This window comes from Odocoileus virginianus, unplaced genomic scaffold (genome assembly GCF_023699985.2).
Source record: "Odocoileus virginianus isolate 20LAN1187 ecotype Illinois unplaced genomic scaffold, Ovbor_1.2 Unplaced_Contig_14, whole genome shotgun sequence".
Classification (NCBI taxonomy): domain Eukaryota; kingdom Metazoa; phylum Chordata; class Mammalia; order Artiodactyla; family Cervidae; genus Odocoileus; species Odocoileus virginianus.
Genome location: NW_027224331.1, coordinates 983358 through 1010676, shown reverse-complemented (window position 1 = coordinate 1010676; position 27319 = coordinate 983358). Strand labels below are relative to the sequence as shown.

The following is a 27319-nucleotide window of genomic DNA, read 5'->3' as shown; positions in this document are numbered from 1 at the left end:
TAGTTTTTGATGCATGTGTTCGTACTTATGATTTGTTTCACAGACTGTTCAATAAACTGCTATCGCAAAGCAGGTGGGAGGGATGATCTCAGGAGGAAAAGATGCTGGAAAAGCCACACCTCGGAATCATTTGGAAATTCAACATTTTTTAATTCTTTCTTTTGACTTTTCACTTCTAATCATTTTCATTTCTTTACCACAATCCGACCTTTTGGGGGAGAGAATTGTTAATAGAAGTGCAGCCACAAAAAGAATCTTTCTTTCACACCACTGCTGCAAGAGCCCAAGACTTTCTCAGTCAAATCCGCCCACCCACTTTCAGAAACATGTCAGCCGGAGTGATCCAGCTGTCACTCAGGAGATTTCCCTTTCTCCCAACACACTGCGCGACCAAGTTCTCTCAATTCCCTGAACCTCAAAACTCCAAGTGTCACAGCCAGTGCCAGGAGTAAGACCTGAAAGATGAGAGCAGAGAAGCCCCCTCTGCCAGTGCTAGGTCTCCTCTTCTCAGTAATAATTATAATAACAATAATAAACAGTCCTGGTTCTCTGTAATCACAGAAAAGGAAAAACATTTGCCAGGATGACCCTGCCCCCTTGCCTAATTCTCACCCCCGCATTCCTCCCTGGAGAGAGTCCCTTCCACCCGGTGACCCTGCGGCACTGCTCCTGGGGAGGGTGCCTGGCAAACATCCTCAGGTCAAGTGCAGCCTCAGCGAGGCAAGGGCACCTTGGTGCCAGAGATAGGGAGGGGCCACACGAGGACACAGTGGGATCTCCGTGATTCCTATCTCACGTTTGCTCCCCGTCACCACCCTTCCTGGCTCTGTGCTTCCACACCTGGGGGCTGAGTGGAGAGTGGTGGGTTCGGGACACCGGAAGGGCAAGGGGGGACACGGGGAGTCTTTCACAGTCAGTCAGTGATTCTGTCTGTCCTAAGACTTGCCGTCTGGAGCCCTTCGTATGCCCCAGTCTGTCATATCAAAGATCCAAATCAATGTTCCTGACTTTCTTGTGTGATTCCGGTCACCAGCAGGAGGTTGCAGGCCATAAACTGCACGCTCAGAACATTGCTCATCTGGCCAGTGTAGACGCCCACGAGCTCGCTGGATGAGCCGTCCGCGGGGGTGCTGCAGTGCGCGCTTCTAATGTCCCAGACGCGCACAGAGTTGTCCATGGATGCGGACGCGATCAGGCTGCTGTCCGGGCTGAAGGTCAGGCTGGTGATGTTGTCCGTGTGGCCCCGCAGCTCTTTGTAGAGGGTCCCGGACGCCAGGTCCCAAAGCTTCAGCCGCTGGTCCTCGCCCGCGGATGCCAGGTACTTACCATTGGGGGAAAAGGCCAGGGAGAGCACAGGGCCGCGGTGGCCCGTGAAGAGCCTCACTGAGTTCCCCTGCTGGGTGCTCCACAGCCGCACCGTCTTATCGGTCGAGCCCGTGGCTAAGTAGTTTGAATTGGGGTGGAACTTGACACAGTCCACGTCTGCCAGGTGCCCGGCGTAGATTCGCAGTGGGTACGTCCGATCAAATGACCACAGCCGGGCCGTGCGGTCGTGGGACCCGCTGGCGAAGTACAGGCTGTGCGGGCTGATGTCCAGGTCCCATACGGGGTATGCATGGCCCTGGTACCGCACGGTGTTGGTGAAGCTGCCCAGGTCCCAGTACCTGATGGACATGTCTTCGGAGCAGGAGAGCAGCCCCGAGCTGTCCGCGAGGAACCTGGTGCTGTACACTGGCCCGCAGTGTCCCCGCAGGACCTTCATCTCCGTGCCTGCATTGTCATCCTCGTCATCCTGGGGGTCATGGGGACACACAAGAGAAGAGTTTAGCAGTCTGCCACGGAGAACAAAATGTCCAGAAACAAAGAGACCTGCTTGGGAAACAGCATCTACCCAGTACCTGACTCTGTCCTTCAGGGTGACCCCAGGAGAGCTCCTTGTAATTGAGTAACTGAATAAAAAGTCTCCTACAACTTATAAATTTGCTTTCTTTAAATTCACCTTGTAGCTAACACTCTAGCAAGGCTACTACTGCAGAGTAATGACCATGGACCTTACTCTTACGCTGAGCACAGACTTCAAAATTCAAAAGTCCATCAGTAGAAAAAATTTATTTTTGATGTTATGTTCTTGGATTCTTTTATTCTACGGGCATGTCTTCACCTGTCAGTCCTGGCTGCTTTGCAGGCCACAGTGCTCCCTGTTTCTAGCCCATTGAGAAAAATCACCCCACAGCTGGGGTCAGTGATGGAGGCAGATGTGGTTTCACTTCAAGATGTATACAGAACCGCTGTGGGAGTTTAGCCAAAAATAAAACCTGGACATATCACAGAAATAACCGTGGGCCAGGCAAGTGCAGTCATCGGTAACTTACACCCACGCCCTGTAACCAGACATGAACGGCTGGTACCCAAAAAGAAAGAACAGTTTTGAAACCGTGACTTTCTGCATTGGCTCAAATATTTTCCCAAAGTAAAAAAGGAGGCAAGGATTCAGAATTCCTCTCAGAGTCGAGTGAGTCTTGTGATTCCTGGAAATAAACCCCTATGTGTAGGGATAAGAAAGACAACTCCTGGTAAAAGGGGCAGGGGTGGGGGGCAGGCCCCCTGCCACATGTCCAAGCATATTCTCTGGGTTCAAATCTACTTTCCTTTTGTTCTTGTCTTATAACTGCAAATATCTCAATCCTGGAATTCATAAAGTCAAATGAGTTTCAGGTTTACACTGGAAGAATAAGAAGTTAAGATGAAGCTTCTTGAACCAAATGGGCCTTGCTGGCTGAGAAATAAATACTTTTGTGAGCCTTTGTACAGAAAAAGGCCATCCTTTTAATTTCTATTTGAAAACTATTAAATTAAAAAATAGAATGAATGCCTCCAACGTATACATTTTTGAGAAGAGTTAAGAGAAAATAAACATTGATGTTCATGGATATTCAAAATGGCTATTCTGGATAATCAACATTGAAAATACATAAGCATTTGGGAGCTTAAGGTTCTACTGAGTATTACCAAGAATATTAGTAATTTTCCTTTCCAAAGAGGTTACAGTAACACTTTAAAATTTCAGGAACAACGCACTGCTCTACACCAGAGCTTATCTCTGCGGCGTAAGACATCTTCGTGTGGAGCAGGAAGTCCTGGCATTGGTCCCGCCTCCGAGTGCAGAGAGGCAGAGAGAGGAGGACGCGCTGGAAGACAGGCGACCTTCTCAGGGGCCCCACGACTGTCCTGAGCCTGTGCAAAGTGCCTGCTGACTCTATAAGCCAAGAAACAGGGAAACTAGAACAGTCCTACAGGCTAGCCCTATCAACTCCCTGCCAGGACCACAGCTTAAAATAGTTTGGCCACATTTTCTTCTGTGGCTCAGGCAGCCCCACAATGGCCTCAGTGCAGCTGAGCTGAAACCCTGAACAAGCAATGGGTCACCCATGCCTGACCATACAGACCCCTCCCATGCTAACAGGACAACACCCCAAACGTTCTACAACTGTCTAACCACCCCCCCCCCACAGTAAATTCTACCCCAGATGCATCCCAAATGGGAATTTTTAATTTGTAAAGTACATTCACATGATAATGAACTATATTATGTACATTATAAGATATGCTTAAAATAGAAATTTTAAAAGAGTAAGAAAAATAAGTATAAAGGCTCTTTGAATACTACAGTCTGCTGACCCTGCCTTAGACCAAGGAGCCCCCGAGTCTGCTTCTGGACTAGCGCACCCCAGCACCCTAGCTACAGTGCAGTCAGTCCTCGGTCAGCGTGCTTTGGGGTCTGAACAAGCCTTGGGTTGTTCTCCAATCAGCCACCAATGGAGCTGAAAGAAATTAAATATGGCTGGGCTTGGGAGTGGGTAAGACCTGGAAGCAGGTGAGACACTGCTACTGTGTGAGCAGACAGCAGCCTGATGGAGGAGAGAAAAGGTGGCTGCTGGCCAGTGTAAATGGACATGTGCTATATGTGTAAATACACAACGGTTTCTAAGGTTTAGGACAAAAAGGTAGAATGTAACAGATTTCATTAAAACTTTGAAAATACTGCTTACATGCAGAATGATAATATTTTGGCTATAATGAATTGAAAATACATTATTAAAATTAATATCAACTACTTCTTACCTTTTTAATGTGCTGACCAGAAAAACTTGAATTACACATATGGCTCACACTGTATTCCTACTGGCTAGCCATGGCCAGGCTGGGGCAGAACGAGCAGACGTTAATGAACTGAACACAGAGCGGCGTGGCTGGGCGGAGGCTGCAGGGAGGCTGATGTCCTAGCCACCGGACTGGAGAGAAGGGCAAGTCCTCCTTTCTGGTACCTGTGGCTTTATCATGCTGCACAAATATTAACAACGTGCAGCTGCCAATCGACAAGCTCTCTCCATCATCTAGTATGGCGCAAAGTGGGAGGGCAGGCCCGCTTTCCACTCCGCATGTCTCCACCCGGAGGAGGTTGCTGGCACTGGGGTGACAGGAGCAGCAGCGCTGGGCCAGCAAACAGATTCCCAAGGCTAATCAATATTCTCTTCCAGTGGAAATGGCAGAAGCTGAGGGCAGTGCTGTAAATCCAGTTGAATTGGGGGTAATTTTATGCTTACACAGAAGGTTTTGGTTATTGCTCTTGGTTTTTTAAAAAATGAGATAAAATTCACACATAAAATTCAGTGGTAGCCAGCGGGGAATCTTAAAAATTTTTATTTTAATCTAATGTTCTTTCCATCTTTGCACCTATCTTTCTACCTTTGCTATCTTTCTTTATATTATTTTTTAATGCCAAGACTAATCCCCAAACCAGTATCATATCATTAAAACTAGTAAGGTCAGCAGGAATAATTTTTCTAAATAGAAAATTGAGAGTAGATGAGGGCAGTATCCCTCACGGAATGTGAAGAGCCCCCAAGAAGCTAGAACTGTCCCCAGTGAAGAGAAACTTGATAATTCAAATATGTGTGCAATGAAAAATATTCTGGAGGGCAATACAGATTCTACAAATCAAAGTTCATGCATCAGAATTTAGATTCTTTATTCATCGTAACAAACTCCTCTAATTTTCCTCTTTCAACTTCAAGAAGCAAAGACTCAAAGGCCATACTAACTGGAAAATGACTCAGAAAACAGGAATAGGTAAGAAAGGCTGACTTTGTATATCCAATATTCTTGACATCCTTATCAGGAACTGGAAATTAACTTGAGTGACTTTTTTTTTTTAAACCCTTAACCTTTCAACCTAGTGCAAAGAATTTTTCATCCAAAGTAAGTTGAGTCTGAGCTACCTGAATTCCAATGGTGATATGAAAAAGCTATTCTCCCTGCAAATTCTGAGGCACCACTCTCAGGCAAGGTGAACTCTGTGAAGTTCCACGTCTATTTCCCTTTGCCCTCTCTTTTTCTGAGCCAGTGCTTCTCAGTGACCTGAAACTCAGGCCATTAGGCCTGCCCTTTTCAATGACCACCCCCAATCAAAGCAAACAAGATCATTATGCTGACTGCTGGACGAAAACAGGACACCCTGGGTGAAGTCAGAGGACTACATTGCTGTGAAAGGCCAAGGGCACCCAGGGTGGGGGGGGGGGGGAGGGGAAAGAGAAACAGCATCCTAGTTTACTCTTGGGAAAAGGCAATATACCTTTTGACCCAGTAATCCTACTTCTGATTGCTTATATATGCACACATGCACACTCACACACATAGCTAAAGGTCTTTAGGCTCAGCAATGATATCCACATTTCAGGTAGTAATACATACATACTGACCATTCATTAATGATGTTCAGCTCACATGAACATTTTCCTCTTGGCCAAGGTTGGCCATTAGCAGGAATTCACTGGTTACAGGTTACCAGGCATTAGTCTGGCATTAGTTATATGATGAGGAATATAATGAAGTCCATTTGCTATAAGATCTGTCATGTTTGGTAAGAATACTCGAAGCATATTAGTAAGGCAGGTGCAGGGAAGAAAAACCTATATGCCTACCTCCTCTTCGAGGATATCACAAGCCAAGTGGATGCGGGACACATCTACTTGATGGGGTTCTGACTTTAACTTCTTGGAGCGCAGACTCCACAGTTTTATACAGGAGTTGTCGAAGCCTGCCGCGAGCAGCTTGCTGTCCGGGGAGACCTCTGCAGTGTTCAGCAGCTGCTCTGTGTTGTAGAAGGCGTAGAAGCAGATGGTGGTGAGCGAGGGGGGGCCGTCCTTGACGCGCTTGATGCTCTCCTGCAGGAGCTCCAGCGCGGCCTCATTCTGCAGGATGGGCGCCGGCACGTCGGCGGGCTCCAGGCCACCGCCCTCGCCGCGGGAAGAGCCCCCGCTGGCGTAGAGCTGGTAGTCCGTCCTCTTGGCGGGCTGCACGTCCAGGTGGATGTGCCAGGCGAGGACCCTGCACAGCGCGGTGTTGTTGTCACTCTGGAGGTAGCGGAGAAGGTAGTTGTAGCTGTCTTCCTGCAGACGAACCACGTACTTGTTGTCCAGGAAGGCTCGCAGCCGGAAGTTAGACAGGATGTCCTGGATGGTCTGTGTGGTCTGGAGCTGCTCGATGACATCCTTCTGGCTGGCGTTCTGCAGAAACATTCCATGGAAGCGGCTGTAAAAGCTTTCCACTGTGCTCTTCGGACTGTTCTGGACCAGGTTGAGATGGAGGTAGACAAAGAGAGGGTAGAGGAGAGGCATCACTTCGTGGCTGTGCTGGGAGTCAGAATCTGTAAGGAAAAAGAAGTGAAGCCTTTACAACCAGCATGGTCTCCTGTGGAGCGCACAGTCCCCTTCTGGCCAGGACCCTACTTTCTGAGGCTCTGGATTGAAGTATAAGCCCAACACAAAATTCTGGAAACTTGGAGCCGAAGCCTTTGACCAAGGAAGGAAGATCATAGACCCAGAAGGCCAGCAAGTCTGGAATCTGATGCCCAGAGGCTAAACAGTGTGCTTCTTCTTACACACATGCAAAGGAGCTTGCATCCAGGCCTTTGGGTTAGCATTTTCCCCAAAGTATTAGCGTTGCTCAAATTGGGATCTCAGACCTTGGAGAGACCTTACATGGATTCTGGGGATACGTGAGTTCTTCACTGAAACTTTAACTTGACAATTTAAAAAGGAAACACAGGTAAATTCAGACTTATCTGGATGGCCTTCAGCAAGTACTGGCATACAGTTTTAGTGCTCTCATCTCCTGTAGTAACATCGAAGCTCTGAGTTTAGCGGGCTCACGGACATGTACAGTTCCCTGGTTGGCATGTCCCAGCGCTAAGACGACACTGTTCATCCCTACGTGTCTCACACCTCTCAGTGTACTCATTTTGATTTTGCTGATTAAAAAGGACAACTTCTCTTTGCAGCGATAATTTATAAGAGGAACATTTTCATGTCATTAAAACTAAACCATTTACCAATGTGAGACTTAAACAACATGAAACCACATGACAAAGAATGTTCAAGTAAGTGTATACTTTGGTCACAGGCTAACAAGAACAGTACAGAGGTGTGTGTGTGACACCTAAGTGAGGGAAGGCAGAGAGCTGGGACAGGGCAAAGGTCCCACGGCCACATGCACAGAAGCAACAGCCAGCAAGGAGGGACGCCCGTGCACCAGCGCCTCGGGGGAGCCAGGGAACACCAGCCCCCGGTCTGTGTGGCGCAGTGAGCTATTTATGGCAAAATCCATCTGTCACATTCACTGGCTATCGGAACTTTAGTTTTTGTGATTTTGCTTGTACTTTATTTGTAAATGAGTTTAGGTTCAAACAAAGGAAGCTTAAAAGTTTCATATCTAGTGTAATGTCTGTATGTACCTAAGGAAATTAATAAAAAAATGCTTTAAGTTAGCACTTATACAACATTCTGCTAGCATTTTCCTTTTTTATTCCATGAAAAGGAATCCACACCTGTCTCAAGATTCAGGAATACTGAATTAGGGCACTTATCTCTCTGATCGGAAGGGAGATGACTCCAGCACGCTACCTCTGCTTAATGCTCTATTTCACCTTACCACAGGTGAATTAACTGCACAGTATGTGCATTTAAGGATAAACATGCCCCCACTCAAATGCATTCTTAGAAGATGAACTTCAATTACAGTGATCTCACACTGAACTGGGGCTGCTGCCCAGCTGCTTCAGGCTCCTGCCTCTGAGCCGACAGGCGCAGGGTGCTCTGGTGCTGGCTGGGTGACTGAGCCTGATTGCCGAGGGGAAGCTGCTGCCCCACAGCAGGGGAAAGGAGAGCATGTCCACGACACAGGAGGTCACGTACGGCACCTCAGTGCGACCACTCCTGAGGCGATGGTGGATAAAACAAACGCAGCAACCCAACCAAGGCAGGACCATGTAAAGAACCAGGACCAGCTGAGGTGCTAACTAGAGGTAAAAGCAATACTGAATAGGGAGTAGAAGGTAGTTAAAGACGAGCTATGACCATGTGACCAGTTGCAGACCCCAGAACTGTAACTACCATGAGTACTCCTCCTCATTTTATTATGAACATGCTGGCGTGAGTATCTGTACATAAGCAAATATCTGTTTTCTTTCTTTTCTTATCCCCTACCACAGAATATAAGTTACCCTGACTTTGCATCACAGTATTTACTCCTCTTGTTGGCTGTGCCACATGGCATGCAGGGTCTTAGTTCCCTGAGCAGGGACTGAACGCACGACCCCTGCAGTGGAAGCACAGAGTCCTGACCACTGGACCACTAGGGAAGTCCCTGTATCACAGCACTCAAATCACAGGACTTCAAGAAGAGCAAACACTACCTGTGGGCTTTGTTTCTTCTTCTGAGAAAGTGATTAGGAAATTTTTGGCTGTTGTTGTTCAGTTGCTAAGTCATGTCTGACTCTGTGACCCCCACGGACTGCCAGACTTCCCTGCCCTTCACTGTCTCCCAGAGTTGGCTCAATTCATGCAATCTAGTCATCTCATCCTCTGCCGCCCTCTTCTCCTATTGCCTTCCATCTTTCCCAGCATTAGGGTCTTTTCCAATTAGTTGGCTACTCGCACCAAGAGGCCAAATATAGCTGTACCGAGCGTTAGGTAGAATTATGACCTTGTTAATCATCTTTATCTGGAGATTAATTATGCTTTAAGAAGATGGGTATGGGTGCCAAGTTCATAGTGGATGGACTTGTGATGGTTAATTTTATGTGTCAATGAGGCTAGGACACAGTGCTTAGATATTGGGTCAAACATCCTAGATGTTTCCATGAAGGAAATTTTTTAGATGAGATGAACACTTAAACCAGTAGACTAAGCAGAGGGGGTTCCCCTCCATATGTGGGTGGGGCTCATCCAATCAGCTGAAGGTCTAGGGACACAAAGAAGAGAGGAGGGAACTCTGCCAGCAGACTGCTTTTGGACATGAACTGTGACTCCCCTGGGTCCCGGTCTGCAGGCCAGCCCTGAAGATTTTGGACTTGTCAGTCTCTGCAATCATGTGTGTCAGCTCCTTAAGATAAACCTCTTTATATATACACTCCATTCTGTTGGTTCTGTTTCTCTGGAGAACCCTAATACAGATTTTGGTATTTCTTTGAATACTATAATTCTTCAGAAGACCTCCGGAAAATTTCAACCTCAAAATACTAACAAAAAGATTCAATTTTATGAATTAGACATCCAATATATTCTCTTGGGGTGAAGGGCTGTTTTCAACTCCTTACAATCTTAAGTTTCAGGCTTATTTTTGAAAATGAGAGGTATTTTAATTTACTAAGCTCAGGATAAAAAAAAAAAACACTAGTCATCTAGAAATAGGGATGCGGTATTTTAAAACTTAACTAAAATTCACTGCTGTTTCAGTTCATAGTTTCAAAAGTTGTTTAATTATTCTCTCTTGTCTGAAAAGAACAGTATATTAGGTATAAAAATTCCCATCAACACATCTGGAACAAGGTGAGATTAACTTGAAGTTTTAGCTCAATTTTAATCTTGCTCCCTTGCAATCACAATATACACCTCATGTTTTACTGAAAGGACACTAAGTCAAACCAACACCGGTCCTCATTCCCTGGCCTCTGTCCACAGGGCTGGGCCTTCAGGCACAACCCAACACCTTCCTTTGTTTGCAGGCAGCACCACTGGCCTGACCCTTCCCATCCAAGCCTGTGGGCTCCTCCTCCTCCCTTGCTCTTCAAAGGCTCACCTCACTTTAAGGAACTGACACTGCCTTCAATGAGCCAGGTACTTACACCCAAACTGTATCTAAGAGTCCCAGGTATCCCAGGTTCAGATCCAGAGTGACTGACTGCAGTCTATGCCCTTCCTACTGTGTGCCCTGGAGAAAAGGCCCTCAACAGGTGAGCTCACAGAACCTCTCACGCTACAGCTTCGAGAGGAGAAACATGTTGCAGGTGCCACAGCCTTAGTACTCACTTTCTCCATTATCTCCTTTAGGAGTTTGCATCTCCTAGCCTTTAATTTGTTCTTTCCCACAGCTGATGCTGAGTTCTGTCCCTTACATGCTATGCAGCAGGATGCCATCATCCTAACCATGTAAACCTGACTTATCTCTGCTCAGTAAAGCCCGTCATTCTCAGCTCTCCCTCCTTTACTCCTGGATATCCCACCTTGACGACGGAACTATGGACTCAAGACCCCGCTTTCCACTTCCGCAGCCCTGTTTCCCTCCTCAGGGCCTCTGTGGACTGGGGCTGGCCTCCATCGCCCCTTAACACACACTCGGTCCACTGCTCCCATACCCAGTCACACCCAGGCTTGTCTCCATCACACAGGATGAAGGTCACACTTCTAAGCCTTTCTCCATTCTGTCTTTCTCTCCAATCTGAATGCCCATTTTCAATAAAGGGCTCCTTCAAGGTTCCTGAACACATAATCACCACCTCTGCCCCTATTCATGCCTCCGCACAGAGCCCGAATCCTTCTTCTCTTCCACAGATGTCTGAAACCCAAGTTCTAATGTAAAGCCCACCCTCCTCAAGAAGGCCACCTCTAAGTGCCACACCCCCACCTCTCCCCCTTTACTTCAAATGCGGACTCAATACCTGGCGGCTGGTGCTACACTGGTCCATGAGAACACTTCCCTACTGTCACATGCAAAAATCGTGACGTTCAGCCCTCTTACTTAGGGTTAACCTCAATTCAGATTAACGACTATATGTTATACTTCCATCTTGGGGCTCAGGAGATAACTAGTCATTTGATTTGGCTGACTACTCTTCAGAGACCTGATGGTAGAGAAAAATGTTCCAGGAAAAAACATTCTGTAAGGAAAAACCATATATATTCTCCCTCTCAAGATAGCCTGTGACCAAGGACTGAAGAATCAAATTATAGACAAATAGGCAACTTTCTCAGTTGTGAAACAAGATGAGAAATTACACAGAAAAAGGCTAATAGAGACTATCTCAGCGACAGATTTGGAGCTTCCCAAGTTGTCTGGCTCCTTCATCAGAGGGCAGGCCCCCCACCAACACACTCTACTGTTACCCCTAGCCCCAGTGCAATCAATGCCTCATGTACATACAGTCTGAACGGATACAAGAGAAGGGCTAAATGAGGCCAGGCAATTCTTTTTAAACCACCTTCCTCATCACTAGATTGATGAGACAAATCCTTTAAGGGGAAATCATAGCTGCATTTTAAAAACCAAGTGAAATAACTTTCTAAAAACAGATTTTAAAAAATTTAAAAATTGCTTAAAGCCTCAAAAACCAATGCCAATAGTTAAAAATATTTCATCTCCAAGTTCTTGCTTACCTCTGATTGAAATTCTTTTTATAAATCCAATTTTTCTTTTTTTATCTTTAGCTGACACAGAAAGCAACTGATCACTGTTCTGAGATATTTAACATTCATATGATATAATGATCTTACTGGAGTTTCTTTCCAGTTTAAACATAATAGACTCTTTTTATTAAACTGTTAATCTTCACAACTTTTTAATTTCTGTAACAATTTAACAAGACTATTCTCTACTTATGAATCCCATCACTCAACATCTGTAAAACTGATAAGATAACCCTCTCTAGGGTTTTATTTTGTAACCTTTATCTCCTGTAACATTGTGGTCATTTTGCCTAACTACAGAATGCAGGAAATGTGAATTCTTTGCTTTAAAACACTAGCCACTATGCAGGCGAAGTTAAAATTAGAACTCTGTGTTTAATCAGGTATACTATTTTTGGTTTATATACTGATTGTTTACAAAAATTATTAACTCAAGGATTGTTCAAATAAGCAAAGAAAAATAGAACAACTTCCAAGTATTTGAACTATAATTTTCTACTAACCGATGTGTGGCTAATTACTCTCCATCTGTTGAGGACAGAGAAAGTTTTGTATTTCCTGCACCTCAAGGTGTTATGTTTAAGGAAAGTACTCAACAAAAGACTCTAAGAACCAGAATTAATGTAGTCACTTTTATTGCAATCATCTTTCCAACATTAAAATTATAATCAGCTGTCTTAGGACTAGTCAAAATCCCTTGGTTTTGCCTTTGAATAGCCTCATTCACTCCATGTATGAGGAACTACATGCACCAGGAAGGCTACATGACTGCATTTTTAAAAGTGAATTATGAAACCTCATTATAATTCATATCTACTGGTTCTGTATTTCCACGGTTATTACACCACCCACAAACTGCTCTAAATTACAACTTTTAATTTTTTGTGTTGCTGATTCATGAGTATGATTACTCTCTTGCACTTTTGGAAATAAGGGAAAAAGGCCATTTTGAGATGTACCGTCTTACCGGCAGTGATAGCAACGTCCATTTCACATCCGCTGCATGTAAGGAGGCATCCTTACAGGGCTGAGTGAGCCTCCACTTATTCACCACAAGTTACAGTCACTATGCTGAAGGCCATGCACTAGTTATTCACTAGGGCATGCTCAGAGCCCTTTAGCCTCCTGATTTAACTCTCTCAAGAGTTCCAACAAACTATAAGTTTGAATACAAGACTTGTGTTCAACTACCTTTGGATCCTTGGCACCTAAACCACAGCTGGAACATAGCAGGTTCTGAGGGAAATGTGCATCGCCCCTTTTTAACAAGGAAAGGGTGCTGGTGCTGAGTACTTACCGGTGAGAAAATTCCGCAGCCGTCCAAACTGTACTTCATACTGCTGGGGCTCTGCCTGGCAAGGGGCTGCGGACACTATGTTGGCACAACCAGATTCTGATTGGACTACAGAGGAAGAGACACACAAGATGCGGACAGAAAGACAATCATTAGCCTAAAATGTGGCGGGATGGGTGGCAGCTGGTGTTGAGGGGCGTCAGTAGCACTGGGCATCTCAGGACATTTTCAAAGGATGTTGGGCTTCTGGTTAAGTATGACTGATACATCTACCCGCCCAGCAGAGGAACGAAAGGTATAAAGCACAGGATACACAAGCCAGATGAGAGGAGAGGTGCAGAGACTCACAAGAGGCTCCTTGGGACGCATCTGAGCCCAGGATCTGGTACTGCACCATCACTTGCCCTGGATGGGTCTACCTTCAACCTCGGTGCTGGGCATTCGGGGGCCCTTTCGCTCTGGAGATTCACACCTTGCAATTCTGAGACATTCTCTTGAGTCATTTTGTTGACTCTCTTGTGTTCTCTTTCCGGGACTCCTATAATTTCTAGATAGGCCTACCGAACTGATCCTTTAACCTCTCCCAGATTCCATTTTTTATCTTTCTGCTCTACTCTCTGGGAGGCTTTCTCAACTTTCAACTCTTCTAATGATTTTTCAGTTGTACTGTCATGTAAACACATGTATATACATAAATAAGTGGTTCTGAACTGTGGTGCTGGAGAAGACTCTTGAGAGTCCCCTGGACTGCAAGGAGATCAAACCAGTCAATCCTAAAGGAAATCAAACTGTGAATATTCACTGGAAGGACTGATGCTGAAACTGAAGCTCCAATGCTTTGGCCACCTGATGCGAAGAGCTGACTCATTAAAAAAGAACCCTGATGCTGGGAAAGACTTGATGAAGGCAGGAGAAGGGGACGACAGACATGAGTTTGAGCAAGCTCTGGGAGTTGGTGATGGACAGAGAAGCCTGGCGTGCTGCAGTTTGTGAGGTCACAAAGAGTTGGACATGACTGAGCAACTGAGTAACAACACAAATATTTGAATGTTCTTTTTTCTCTCAAAATAGCATTCTCTTGTTTCAAGATTATCAGTGATGGTATTTCTGAGGTTTTTCTTCTTTCTGCTGTTTGTTTTCTCCAAGATGCTTCTCATCATTTCTTTTCACTTCCATTTTTAATGTGAAGTAGATCAGCTTCTTTCAAGGTCTGAACCAACAGTCCCTAGTTTCCTGAAAGTCAGCATCACAGAGCTGACAAGAACTCTGGGCATGGGTTTATCAGCCAAGAGGACCCGGATGGCATCTTCCTGGTGATGTCTTCCGATCTCTTCTGTTGGGCAGGGCGGATCCACCAGGAACAAGCGATAGTTAATCACCTTCCTGGTCAGCAGGTGCTTGACTGCCAAAGTTCTCGGTAATGGGAGGAGGAAGAAGGCTGGAATACTCAGGATGTAAACATACACTTCATCACCATTTTGTGAGTTCATGCTTTCTAAAAAGAAAAGCAAAGTTCTCCTACCCTTGTTGCTGGGAGTGCGAACCTCAGGACTGGAAAAAGGTGGCTGGGGGCTGAGGAGCCATCTTTAGCAATAATCCGCATAAAACACTGACACACGTGTAATTAAGCATGGAGGTAATTAACGCAGCAGGGCTGTAGAGCCATGACATACAACACACAGAGATGGGGAGATGGGTGAGAATAATCAGTGTCCCCTCTGATACTCAAGAGACTTGATGGAAGGCTGCACATGTAGGAACAGCCTCCTCCTGCTGCCCCTCCATGAGGAAGCCAGTCTCGAGTCCTCAGTCACGAGTCCTCCCCACACTCTTCTGATGACTGCCTTTCAGCTCAGGCTGTCCTCACTTCAGACTGGCTCATACCGGAGGCTTCTGAGTTGCTCCCCTGGTTCTCATCTGGCCCTGCCTCGGTTAACACGGACACTAGAGTCATCTTCCAAAAATCCACATTTGGTACCTTGGATGCTCCCCTTCAACTCTCCCCCTGATAAGCTCCTAGTGGTTCTTTGGAAACTCAGCTCATTCTTTCTATGATTTACTGACCCCTGACTATATGCTGGGAACCACTAGACCTTCTGGGAAGCCCTCTTGACCTGCAGCTCTACCTGTAAAGAGTATGCTCTTTGTTTGCATGGAGGCTGAGCATGCCCCTCACAGGACTCACTATGTCGCTCTCCCACGAATGCTGATTTATCTGCCTCATTTCCCGACTGTAATGTGAAGCACCTCAGAAGCCAGGATCAAGTCTCAGCTCTCTCTAGAACTTCTCAGCACCTGGCCACCGGCAGGCCTTCGAGATCGTCTGCTGAATGCAGACATAATTATTCAGATTACTCAAATTATTCAGGATAAAATTTTATGATAATCACATTTTTCATGCTTCTCACTTTTCCTGGCAGTTTTCTAGAAATAACAGGCCCTCTCCTGATATGCCAGCATATCTAAATCAAGACAACTGAGAACACAAATTTAACAGTTTGGTTTAACAGTAGGTTGCCCTACCATCAGCAACAGCACAGGTTCCAACGAACACAAGGCAGCAGGAGCTTACCAAAGACTGTGATGCCAAGCTTAGAAGGAGTTACTCATGTCCGGGACCCTGGCCATCTTACTAGAAACAGTACGGCATTCATGAATCTATTCCAAGTCCATCACCTGGCCCCGCCCTTGTGAGGGGAACCCAGTTGAGTCTGAAGGGGAGGGAGAGTGAGTGAGTCTGACATGGAAGACAAGGAGGCAGATGCCTGCTGGGCTTCTTATGAGGAGCCAGTGCTGAGCTAGAGAATGCACTGTAATCTCAAGCTTTACCCTTGGCCATTTAAAGACGCTTATAACCAATCTAAAAGTACTGCAGGAAAAATTTCTCAAAATTTTTTCTAAAAAATCCAAATCCAATTTCAAAACAATTTCAAACAACAAAACCAGAAACACATTCTAAGCCTCAGGAATATGCGTATGATGCCAACACTCCCAACCACTTCCCAAAGGCCTCATCCTGGAGAACCTGGCCTTCCATGAGTGAGGCCCAGGTGAGACAGTAGGGGCCCATGGGAGAGGGAAGAGACGACCCTGCCCCCATTCAGGGAAGGAGAAAGTCGCACACAACATCAGGTACAGCTCAAAGGCCCTGGGATTCCAAGGGAGGACGTGTCATGATGGGTTTTCAAAGAGGCACTTGGGCCAGCTGCTGCCTCTGGGAGAGGGGCAAGGTACCTGCAAGGCTGGCAGCCATCTCCTCGGTGCTCTGTGACAGCCGCAGGCCTTGCTTCAGTGGGCCATCCGCATCCCCGTACTGCCGGCGTTTGAGGTAGCAGGACACGGCCATCTGGATCTGCTCGGTGCGGACCCGTTTCATGACCTGTGGAGGAGTCACATGGACAGCTGGATGTCATGACGGGTAGGGGCCACCTGGCCGACTGGAGAGCCTCAGTGACCAACCTCACCCTCTCTCCCACCTGATCTACTGCCCCAATGACCACCTGGCCAACTTCAATCATGGAAAATGAAAATAGTTTAAATATTAGGTTGGTACAAATGTAATTGTAGCTTTTGTGTTGTTAAATTTGCTGTTTGATACTGGAATACATTTTTAAATAAACGTGGTTATGTTATATAACGTTTTAACGACATTTCTCACCTTATGTTTTTTTGCTAATGACTTATTACTTGCTGTTTATATTTATTTTAGACTATGGAAATGATGTTAGACAAAATGCAAATTTGAGCAATTTTCTTATTTGAGTTCAAAATGGGTCATAAAGCAGTGGAGACAACTCGTGCCATCAACAACGCATTTGGCCTAGGAACTGCTAATGATCAATTAGCTAATGTGGTGGTTCAAGAAGTTCTGCAAAGGAGACAAGAGCCTTGAAGATGAGGAGTGTAGTGGCTGGCCATCAGAAGTTGACAGTGACCAACTGAGAGCAATCACTGAAGCTGATCCTCTTACAACTACACAAGAAGTTGCTGAAGAACGCAACGTTGACCATTCTACTGGCATCTGAAGCCAGTTGGAAAGGTGAAAAAACTTGGTAAGTGGGTGCCTCAGGAGCTAACAAAAAAAAAAAATCATCATTTCCAAGTATTGTCTTCTCTTAATATACACAACAATATACCATTTCTCAATCAGATTGTGATGTGTGACAAAAATATATAACAACCAGCGATGGCCAGCTCAGTGACTAGACTGAGAAGCAGCTCCAAAGCACTTCCCAAAGCCAAACATGCACCAAAAAAAGGTCACAGCCACTGTTTAGTGGTCTGCTGCCTGCCTGATCCACTACAGCTTTCTGAATCCCAGTGAAACCATTACATCTGAGAAGTATGCTCAGCAAATTGATGAGATGCACTGAAAACTGCAATGCCTGCAGCCAGCATTGGTCAACAGAAAGGGCCCAATTCTTCTCCATGACAACGCCTGACTGCATGTCACACAACCAATGCTTCAAAAGTTGAATGAATTGGGCTACAAAGTTTTGCCTCATCTGCCATATTCACCTGACCTCTCATCAACCAACTACCACTTCTTCAAGCATCTGACAACTTTTTGCAGGGAAAATGTTTCCACAACCAGCAGAAGGCAGAAAATGCTTTCCAAGAGTTTGTCAAATCCCAAAGCATGGATTTTTATGCTACAGGAATAAACTTATTTCTTGTTGGCAAAAATGTGTTGATTGTAACAGCTCCTATTTTCTCCTATTTTGATTAATAAAGATGTGTTTGAGCCTAGTTATAATGATTTAAAATTCACGGTCCAAAACCACAATTACTTTTGCACCAACCTAATACTAAAGCCCCACAGGGAGAACGGCTGTTCGCGTGAGCCCCTTTGCTGCTGACCTGAAACTATCACAGCGTTGTTCATCGGCTGTACCCCAGTACAAAATATCTGAAAACACAGAAGTCCCAGACATCCCCCCCCACCCCATTCAGATCAGTGTGTTTACACGTCAGTCACGCTGTCTGCCTTTCTCACTCCTGACCTGTAACACCAGGTACAGACAAGCACCCAAACAATAAGGGGACATGTGGACGCATCAGAAAACTTCTCACCAATCCTTCTATTTAAGCCACACAGGTTCTTACTGCGGTGACCTCCCTTGTTGCAGAGCACCAGCTCTAGGGCACATGGGCTTCAGCGGTTGTGGCTCTTGGGCTTAGGTGCTCCACGACACGTGGGTACCTCTTGGACTAGGGATTGAACCCACATTCCCTGCACTGGCATGTGAACCCTCAATGGAGCACCAGGGACCACCAGGGAAATCCTCTCACAAATTCTTATAAGGGAGAAAATGCAGGGGTAATATTCAAACTAATTTGAGGTGGTAATTCAAGCTAGTTTGAAAGTTCCCTTTCAAAAGGACTGTTTTTCTTGACTCTAAATTTATGATCAAGAATGACAGAAACTCCTTGGACTTCCCTAGTGGTCCAGTGGTTAAGACTATGTGCTCCCTGTAAAGTAATTGGCCTCCAACTAAAAAAAAAAAAAAAAAAAAAAAGACTATGTGTTCCCAATGCAGGGGGCCCAGGTTTAATTCCTGGTCAGGGAACTAGGGGCTTTCCTGGTGGCTCAGATGGTAAAGAATCTGCCTGCAATGCAAGAGACCCAGGTTTGATCCCTGGGTCAGGAAGATCCCCCGGAGAAGGGAATGGCAACCTACTCCAGTATTCTTGCCTGGAGAATCCCATGGACAGAGGAACCTGGTGAGCTACAGTCCACGGGGTCGCAAAGAGTGACACGACTAAGTGACTAACACTTTCACTTCAGGGAACGAGCCTACATGCCATAACTAAGACCTGGCCCAGCCAAATACACACACACACAATATCAGGAACCACTGATGCGGCTATTGGCCTCAGACACTCCTCTGCCTGGAGTAAAGAATACTGCAGTCCAGATGAACACTGACAGCTGGATGAATTTTCTAAGTTCACTCCGGTGATGTAAACAATATTTTCTTCTTCAGAATCAAAACATGGTGTCCATTCTGGAATGCAAAAACATTATCTGTACACATGTGATTGTCCCCATTAGGGTAACTTTCTTTAAATCAAGGGCTTCTAATTTTTCTGTCTGTATGCAGAAGATGTTTTTTGATAATTTATTTGGATATGTTTAAGTTTTCAGTTTCAATTATAGGCACTGGACTTCTCTTTTCTGATTTCCTCCATTTATTTTAAGATTTAAAATTCCTCGCGTTTCAAAAATCTGTTATTCTTTAAATATTAAAAAAATTTATCCATATATAATTTTTATCCATTGGAATTTCTTTCAGTGAATAACAAAATAACTATTTTATCCATATACTGCACCAAACAAGCTGTTTCAAAATCACTGACAAATAATCCTTGCAAACTGATTCATGTTAACTCTTTCAAAACATAATCTAAAGATTTTTTAAAAACATAATCTGAAGATTGACTTTTCATTGCATAAAAGTCATACAACAGAACAGTAAAGCTGGAGATATGCACATACAAAAACACATATTTATATACAAATATAAAATGTCACAACATCATAAATGTTATTTTAAACCAAGTGTATAGAATGATTATATTATCTAGAGACAGTATCAAATATTTGTTAAAAAGGAGAGGCAGTGGGTCTGATATGGTTGAGTCAGTGATAGAATTCTTAGTCTCCAAACTCTTCCAAAGCAACCGAATTCCTCATATTTTAGCTGAAACTAAAACTTTTCCAGATTTCCTACTAACCATCTCTTATTGCCATGGGAATGCAAACTATCAATGTATGTCCCTTAGTATCTCAAATGATGGGAGTTAAGAGGTTATCTGTCTGACAGGAAAAAAATGTACACAGGAAAAGACATGGGAAAACTGACAGAGCAGACCCTGAAATGACAAGTGAGCCCAAGGTGGGACAACGTATATGTATGTTTAAAGAGAAGGGGAAAAGAGACAGCAAAGAGAAAGCAGCTAGAACAACAGTTAAGAGAAAAAAACAAACACAACTGGCCCTATTGGGGATTACTAGAAACTAGTTTGTAAATACAGATTCTAATGAATTTGCCCAAGTAGCTGCCCCAAACAGTAGTTTCTGGCTCCAAACCACCACTTATGAGGACGTTCCCTGAGGGTAGGCAGTGCATCATCTGCAAGGCCATTGATCTCAAGGGGAGGAACACAGGCATTAAGTCTCTTTTACAGCTGCACTCAACTAAAATATCAGAAACATGAGCCAACTGACTTCCCTGGACTAGATTCCAGTGCACACATATTTTAAATGAAATAAATAATAAATGAAAAAAGTTCTGCAGAGAAATCAGTCCCTCTTCCTTGACTGATTTCCCTAGATGCCATGTTGTTTTTCGTAGCTCAATAGTTTCTGACCCTTTTGCGACCCCACGGACTGTAGCCCACCAGGCTCCTCTGTCTGTGAGATTTCCCAGGCAAGAATACTGGAGTGGGTTGCCATTTCCTTCTCCAAAGCATCTTCCTGACTCAGGGATTGAACCCATGTCTCCTGCTTGGCAGGTGAATTCTTTACCACTGAGCCACCTGGGAAGCCTGATCTCCACAGTACGAACACCCATAAATGGACACATGAAGAAAAGAAGAAACAAAACAAAACGAACCCTCCTTAAAATGGACCTGTCTTTTTGAGAGACTCAGGCATGAGACTAACACTGCAATTCCCTTACCTATTTATCTTCTACCATATTTATAAAATCTTTTAAATTCAAATTGATTTTCAATCTGATTACATCTTTGTCAAAAAATTTCAGGTTTTCTCTTAATTTTCAATTGACATAAAATATTTTAACTTTAAAGTTAAAAATACATACATACATACCTTTCTTTTCATATCACATTATTAGTATTTATGGAAACTAAAATGAGGGTTCTGACCTAAGATGTATCTATTTCTCAGACATTAATAGTTGTCTACTATTTAATACTTCAACAAAATTGCTACAGAAGATCAGGACAGGATCACCTTCCTGCCTCAAAGTAACACCAGGAAGAAAGAACCACAGCTCTCTCTTAACACTTTCCCCTGCAGCCTAACCTCACTCACATATGTTCAAATGTGTGTGGTTGGAGGGGTGCTTAAAGAGGCAGCCCCAGCCCAGCACTTCATGGGCTAAGGACTACCAATTCTATGAGTACCATGCGAATAGTGTGTCTCCCCTCACTCCTAAGATAACAAGGTGACAGCTCTGAGGATAAATGAATTCAAAACAAATCTAGGCAAACTTACCACCACCATCCTCAAATCAATTCTCTGAGTATATGGACAGCAGCTAGGTGTTTCTGTGTGTTTTTTTTTTAAGTGTATGTTTTCCAGTTGTAATTATGTTTAAAAACTGACAAAAATCATTTTATACTTTTGAAGTGAGATGTAAAGTGCCTACTAAGGACTCACATAACAGTTCTCTTCTTTCACTGCAGCATTCTACATGCTTGCAAAATCCATTGACAGATTATTCTAAGTAGCATCTAAAAACCTAAGTTTTTGCATTAATCATCATGATTAAATGCTTTGTGGAAATATAAATCATAGCTTAAAAATAAATGAACCAGACTATTCTTGGTTTCAGTCATACATGATATAATTTTAAAACTTGCAGAATACACTTGAGTTAAAAGCTGTGCTCTTTCCCATGGTGTCTTAAGAAATAAATACTACAGGAATAAGGAATACTAAGGAATACTCACAGCTGGGGGCTCAGGAAGCAATGTACAATCTGGGAGTGGATAGGGTAGAGCAGAAATCATACAGTCTGGCAGCCAGATGACAGAGAAATTGATCTTCTCTAACATCAGCTGAGACCTCCATAAAGTCCCAGAAGTCTTTTCTTGTCAATTACTTTCTTTTCCCATAGCTTCCTACCCCCAGCCACTCCAAGCCTGCACTAGTCTCCTTACCCAGCCAGCCAACATTGGCAAGCTGTTTTCTAAGACTTGAGATTCCTCAAATCTTGTCAAATCTAAGTCATTTTCCCCCTACTATCTTACATGGTTTCCCGGCTGCTGAACACCCACCTCCCCTGCAGGCATGTCTTCTGGTTCCCCCTTTCCATACTTCACATTCCCTGCATCACAGCACCAGTGACACAAGACTCTATGCTGTTTGTAGTCAGATCACCTTTCTGAGCTCAAGACTGAAAGATTTCTCTATCTGGATGCTGCCAACATCTGAAATGCAATGTGCTAAAAAATTCTCTCTCTTCCATACTTCCTCCTTCTAGTCTTCCTAGCCAGCTTAATGGTGCACCAACCACCAACAGAGACAACAACAACAAAAACCAAAACAAAACCAAACAAGCAAAAACTAGTGGTCATCTTCTCTTATCTCCCCCAACCTCACTTCTAAACGGCCATCATCTCCTTCTATTCCAGACAGGATTGTCTTGGAGCCACTGTGCAACTACATCCTTACTGCTGCTTTTTGACAGCACAGATCACTTCTCACCTAGACTATTCCAACACCCTCCCACCTCTAGGCCTGCCTCAAACACCCTTTCGAAAGTGGTCAGAGAAAAAGACAAATCTGATTATGCTGCTACATGCTAAACACCGTCCTCCACAACCCAGCCCAGCCGTCCTCTCCTGCCACCACTGTTGCTCAGCTGCTCCAGATGGACAGTTCCCTAGAGCAGGGCTTTTATCTTGGAAATTCACATTAAAAATAAAGTGAGCTTTGTCTGTCTCCTGCTTGGAATTCTCAACAGTTTACTTTGGGCGTGTGATTTCTCTGGATTTTTATGAACCAAGAAAGCCACAAATATTTAATTCCTGCTTCAACACTGTTTTAGGGCTCAGAAACCTTATTTCTATACGAAACTGTGTTAATGTGAAAGGGTATGGCACAATCTATAGAATGGCTACCTATATCTACCATGTCTGATTTTATAAAGAAAACTTTTCACATGTACTCCATTTACAACATCTGCAGACAGAAGAACAGGATATTGTGCTCTCAGAATAAGGGGGATATGGTTTCCTATGTTTATCATTCTCTCTGAAACAGGATTCAAATGAGGTTTTGGAGATGCTTTAGTGACATTAAACCCTCGTGTGTGTCTCAGTGGAAAGATCACAGTTTTATTCTAGAGTAGTACTGCCCACGTGCTTCCCATCTGCCAGTACAGGAGATGCCGGTTCACTTCCTGGGTCGGGAAGATCCCTTGGAGAAGGAAATGACAACCACTTCAGTATTCCTGCCTGGGAAATCCCATGGATAGAGGAGCCTGGCGGGCTATATAGTCCATGGGGTCACAAAAGACTGGGACACGACTAAACAACTAAAACAACAGTACTGCCCATAGGACTTCCTGCAGTGATGGAAATGTTTTACATCTGCACTGTTCAGTGTGGCAGCCACCAGCCACAAAGGGCTATTTAGCAATTAAAATGTGACTAATGCAACTGAAGAACTGAAGCTTTAATTAAAGCAACCACACGTGGCCAATGCTTACTGTATTGAACAACACAGTTCCAGAGCATAGTATTATTTTGTGAAAGTAAACCGTATCATAACTTAAAACTGTCAATTCACAAAGTTTTGCAAAATATTTCTGATTACTGAATTGCAAAATCTCCAAAAGCTTAGTATTTTGCTTGTAAAAATGGTACTACCTTTTTCTTATTATCAAACCCTGTAAGGTTACTAAGATACAAATACATTCAAATAAAAACAAGCTCAAACCTAAAACAACTTTACCCTTGCAATAGGAAAGTTAATAAAGAAAAATATTTGGTTAACTTAAAAAAAGGTTCCATTCCTGGATCAGGAAGATCCCCTGGAGGAGGGCATGGCAATCCACTCCAGTATTTTTGCCTGGAGAATCCTATGGACAGAAGAGCCTGGCGGGCTCTGGTCTATGAAGTCAGAAACCACTGACCAGCAAAGAGGCAGACACCACTGAAGTGACTTAGCATGCACGCAAGCATCCGCTTATATCTTCAACATCTATGCCTCTGTGGTCACTTTAGCCACTCTGTATCATCAATTCCATTTTCTAGGACACATCACCTTCGCATCTATCAAATCCCCTATGACACAGCACTTCTTGAACCCACACATCACTGGAAATCTCAACAAAGCCATCAATACCCATTCAGGTGGGCATACCTTTTTTACTTATCACTTATTAATACTATACTGATTGTATAAATAATCCCAAACTAGCATTGACTGAGATTGTTTCAGTCTAGTACCTTTCACAAACGGCACCTTGTTGTTGGAAAGTGTAATTATAGTGTTTGTAATAGGAGACACTTAAGCCTGTGGTGACACTTTCTTTTAAGAGGGATACTTTGCTAACAAATGTCCATCTTGTCAAAGCTATGGTTTTTCCAGTGGTCATGCATGGATGTGAGAGTTGGATTATAAAGAAATCTGAGTGCAGAAGAACTGATGCTTTTGAACTGTGGCATTGGCGAAGACTCTTGAGAGTCCCTTGGACTGCAAGGAGATCCAACCAGTCCATCCTAAAGGAGATCAGTCCTGGGTGTTCATTGGAAGGACTGATGTTGAAGCTGAAACTCCAATACTTTGGCCACCTGATTCGAAGAGCTGACTCATTGGAAAAGACCCTGATGCTGGGAAAGATTGAGGGCAGGAGGAGAAGGGGGCGACAGAGGATGAGATGGTTGGATGGCATCACCGACTCGATGGACATGGGTTTGGGTGGACTCTGGGAGTTGGTGATGGACAGGGAGGCCTGGCATGCTGCAGTTCATGGGGTCGCAAAGAGTCAGACACGACTGAGTGACTGAACTGAACTTCAGGGGGGAGGTGGGGGGGTAAATCCTGCCTTGTAGTTAGGCATATACAATACATCCCTGAAGATCTTTTCAAGAGAAAAAGTTGCCTGGAATGGTCTCCAGGTTTTTTCATGCCTTCTCAAAGTGCTCTCTAAGCTTCCAGATTGGATTAAAATGCCTGCCTCTGGTAAGCAGTTCTTTTCCTTTCAGAGTCAAAAGGCAGACACAAAGCTACCAGGACAAGTGGCTGAGCCTTCCCTTCTTTTACACATTACTACAGGTATAATCTCTCCAAAAAGCTAATCCGATGCCATCTGTGCTCAGTTTAAAAACTTTCTCCTTCCTCCACCAGTGGGGAAGATAAAAAAAAAAAATCCCATCTCCATGTAGTGATATCAAGGTTACTCTGATCTGTCTTTGTTTACAAAGCAGGCGGGTACCACCCCACTGTCTAGCCTTAGGGGCTTTGGTCAGAGGCTCCTTCTTAATCTGGAGGAACCCCTCCCCCTTCCCTCTCCCCCAGCTGGCACTCCCACCTGGTTTACCTAAGTCTCACTCATGCTTCACAGCCCAGCTTGGCCATCTATCTCTTCCTCGAGCCTGATTCCGTCTGCCCACCAAACCCAGAACAAACTTCTATCCTGGGAATCACCACACTATTTGTTTCCTACACCACCATGACACTAATACCTAGCACTTACTGACCCATAGGGTAGGGAACATTCCTCAGATGAGAAAGTTGAGGCTCACAGAAGTCAGACAGGTGCCGTGGGGTCCACAGTGCCAGGAGGGGCGCTTGGGTCACCTGGCTGCTGGGTCTGAGCTCTTCCTCTCTATGTCTTGCTGTTCCAAGGGTTCTCTTGGGGAACAGAACAGTGAGAACTTACCACACGCTTGTTGAAGGCATGATCAGAATATTTACTACCTGAGAAGCTGCCTGTCACAGGCTAGGAAGGGCTTCCAGCACTGTCCTGGGTAACGCTGTTTAACAGCACCTTTGGGGCCTCCTTCCAACTGAATCATCAAACAAACAAAAATCCTTTCTCCAAAGACGTCCTTCGTAGGTATTATGAAGGATGTCTGTTTGCAAAAGTAAAACCAAAAAACTAGTTGACTGCATAGTTAAAGGAGGCCTTTACCTAATTCCCCAGTGACAGAACCAAGTATAAACTTCACACATTTAGAGGCAGAAGCATCAAAATCACTCCCTAACACACTAATCTGATTTACCGTTGATAACCAAAAACAAACAAAAAAATGCTCAAGGTAAGCCCATTTTTCGGTTTTCCAGTTTAATACAGATTCTTAAGGCAGGAAATATTTATAATTCATAAAAATCAAAAGTTAGCATGCTTCACATTTAATGCAAAAAACTTGCGCCCACAAGGAACCTACAAATTACCAAAAAAGTAATTGTAATATTAAGCCGATAATTAGTATTAACAGAACACATCCTATTTGTCAAGCATTTTCATATACGTTATTCCTTTTTTGGGTATCCTTTAAAAAGTCCACTTTTAAGTTATCAGTCAATACCCCAGAAGAAGAAACGAATGCTCACTGAGATTATAGGTAGTTACATGGTTTCCACAGAAGGCCGATGTAGTCACCAAGCCATCCACTACAAGAAGCTTCCCTGAGTCTAAGGACAGGGCCCGAGCTCCCCTTCTGACTTCCACCCTCAAGCAGGGCTGGGACCCAGACCGAGTTCGGCCACCGCAGTCCCCACCCCGCAACGCTGGGGCACCTAGGAGCAAACGGTCCCCGCGCGCCCCGGCTCCCGCAGGCCGGCTTTCAGGTCCAAGACCGCCACCTGCAAGGTCAGAGGTCAGAGCTCAGCCGGCCTCCGCGGGGGGGCCGGCCCGGGGCGCCCCCGCCGCAGTCTGAAGGGCCGCACTTCCGCCGAGCCCAGGACGCCGGCTCCCTCACCTTCGGCTCCCCGCCCACGCCTCGCCCCGACGCTCCGCGGCCTCGGGCTCCGCGGCGCACAGCCCGCAGCCGGCTGTCAGGGGTGCGGCCGCCTCGAGGGCGCCCTTGCAGGTGGGCATCGCCGCGCTCGTCAGCGTCCTCCCCGCCACCATGTGCCAAGTTTCATCCCGACTTTGGCCCAGAGACACTCCTCTAGCTTAAACGCCCGAGAGAGCGGGCCCGCGCGCCGGGCCTCCGGGCGGGGCTGCCGCCCGCAGCCACGCCGCCCCGCCGGCCCGCCCCGCCCCCACTGCCTAGGCCGCGCCGCCACCCGCGCCCGCGCCCGCCGCCCGCACTCACTGAACATCCCAGGCGGCTCCCGCTTCCCCCGCCGCCGCTGCCGCCAGGGTCGCCCCGCGTCCGCCTCCGTCGCCTTCGCGGCAGGCTCGCTCTCCGCAGCCGGCTCAGCCGGACCCCCGAGCCCCGAGCCCTGCCGCCCCCGCGGCGGCTCTGGGCGGCCGCCCCATGACTGACTAACGCGGAGCCGCCGCGGGCTGGGCCGGGCCGCTCGGGCCTCGACGCGCAACTGTCTCCGCCAATGGGCGCGGCGCCTCGGCGC

General features: G+C 45.3%; 1 protein-coding gene across 9 annotated transcripts; it reads right to left on the bottom strand.

Moving 5' to 3' along the window:
- Positions 1 to 27305, bottom strand: TAF5L (TATA-box binding protein associated factor 5 like). Of its 9 annotated transcripts, XM_070464077.1 has the most exons (7): positions 27061 to 27301; positions 25498 to 25651; positions 18874 to 19043; positions 16270 to 16414; positions 13039 to 13143; positions 5982 to 6706; positions 1 to 1792 (listed from the first exon to the last, which is right to left on the bottom strand). In XM_070464077.1, the coding sequence occupies exons 2-7, from the start codon at positions 25499 to 25501 to the stop codon at positions 995 to 997; spliced, it is 1947 nt and encodes a 648-aa protein (XP_070320178.1). In that variant the 5' UTR covers positions 25502 to 25651; positions 27061 to 27301; the 3' UTR covers positions 1 to 994. The 9 variants fall into 9 exon arrangements, with proteins under 9 accessions (XP_070320178.1, XP_070320173.1, XP_020750253.2 ...); XM_070464072.1 differs by lacking the exon at positions 1 to 1792 and having other exon boundaries at positions 5005 to 6706; positions 18880 to 19043; positions 27061 to 27305; XM_020894594.2 differs by lacking the exons at positions 1 to 1792; positions 27061 to 27301 and adding an exon at positions 26354 to 26521 and having other exon boundaries at positions 5005 to 6706.
- Positions 27306 to 27319: the final 14 nt, after the last annotated feature.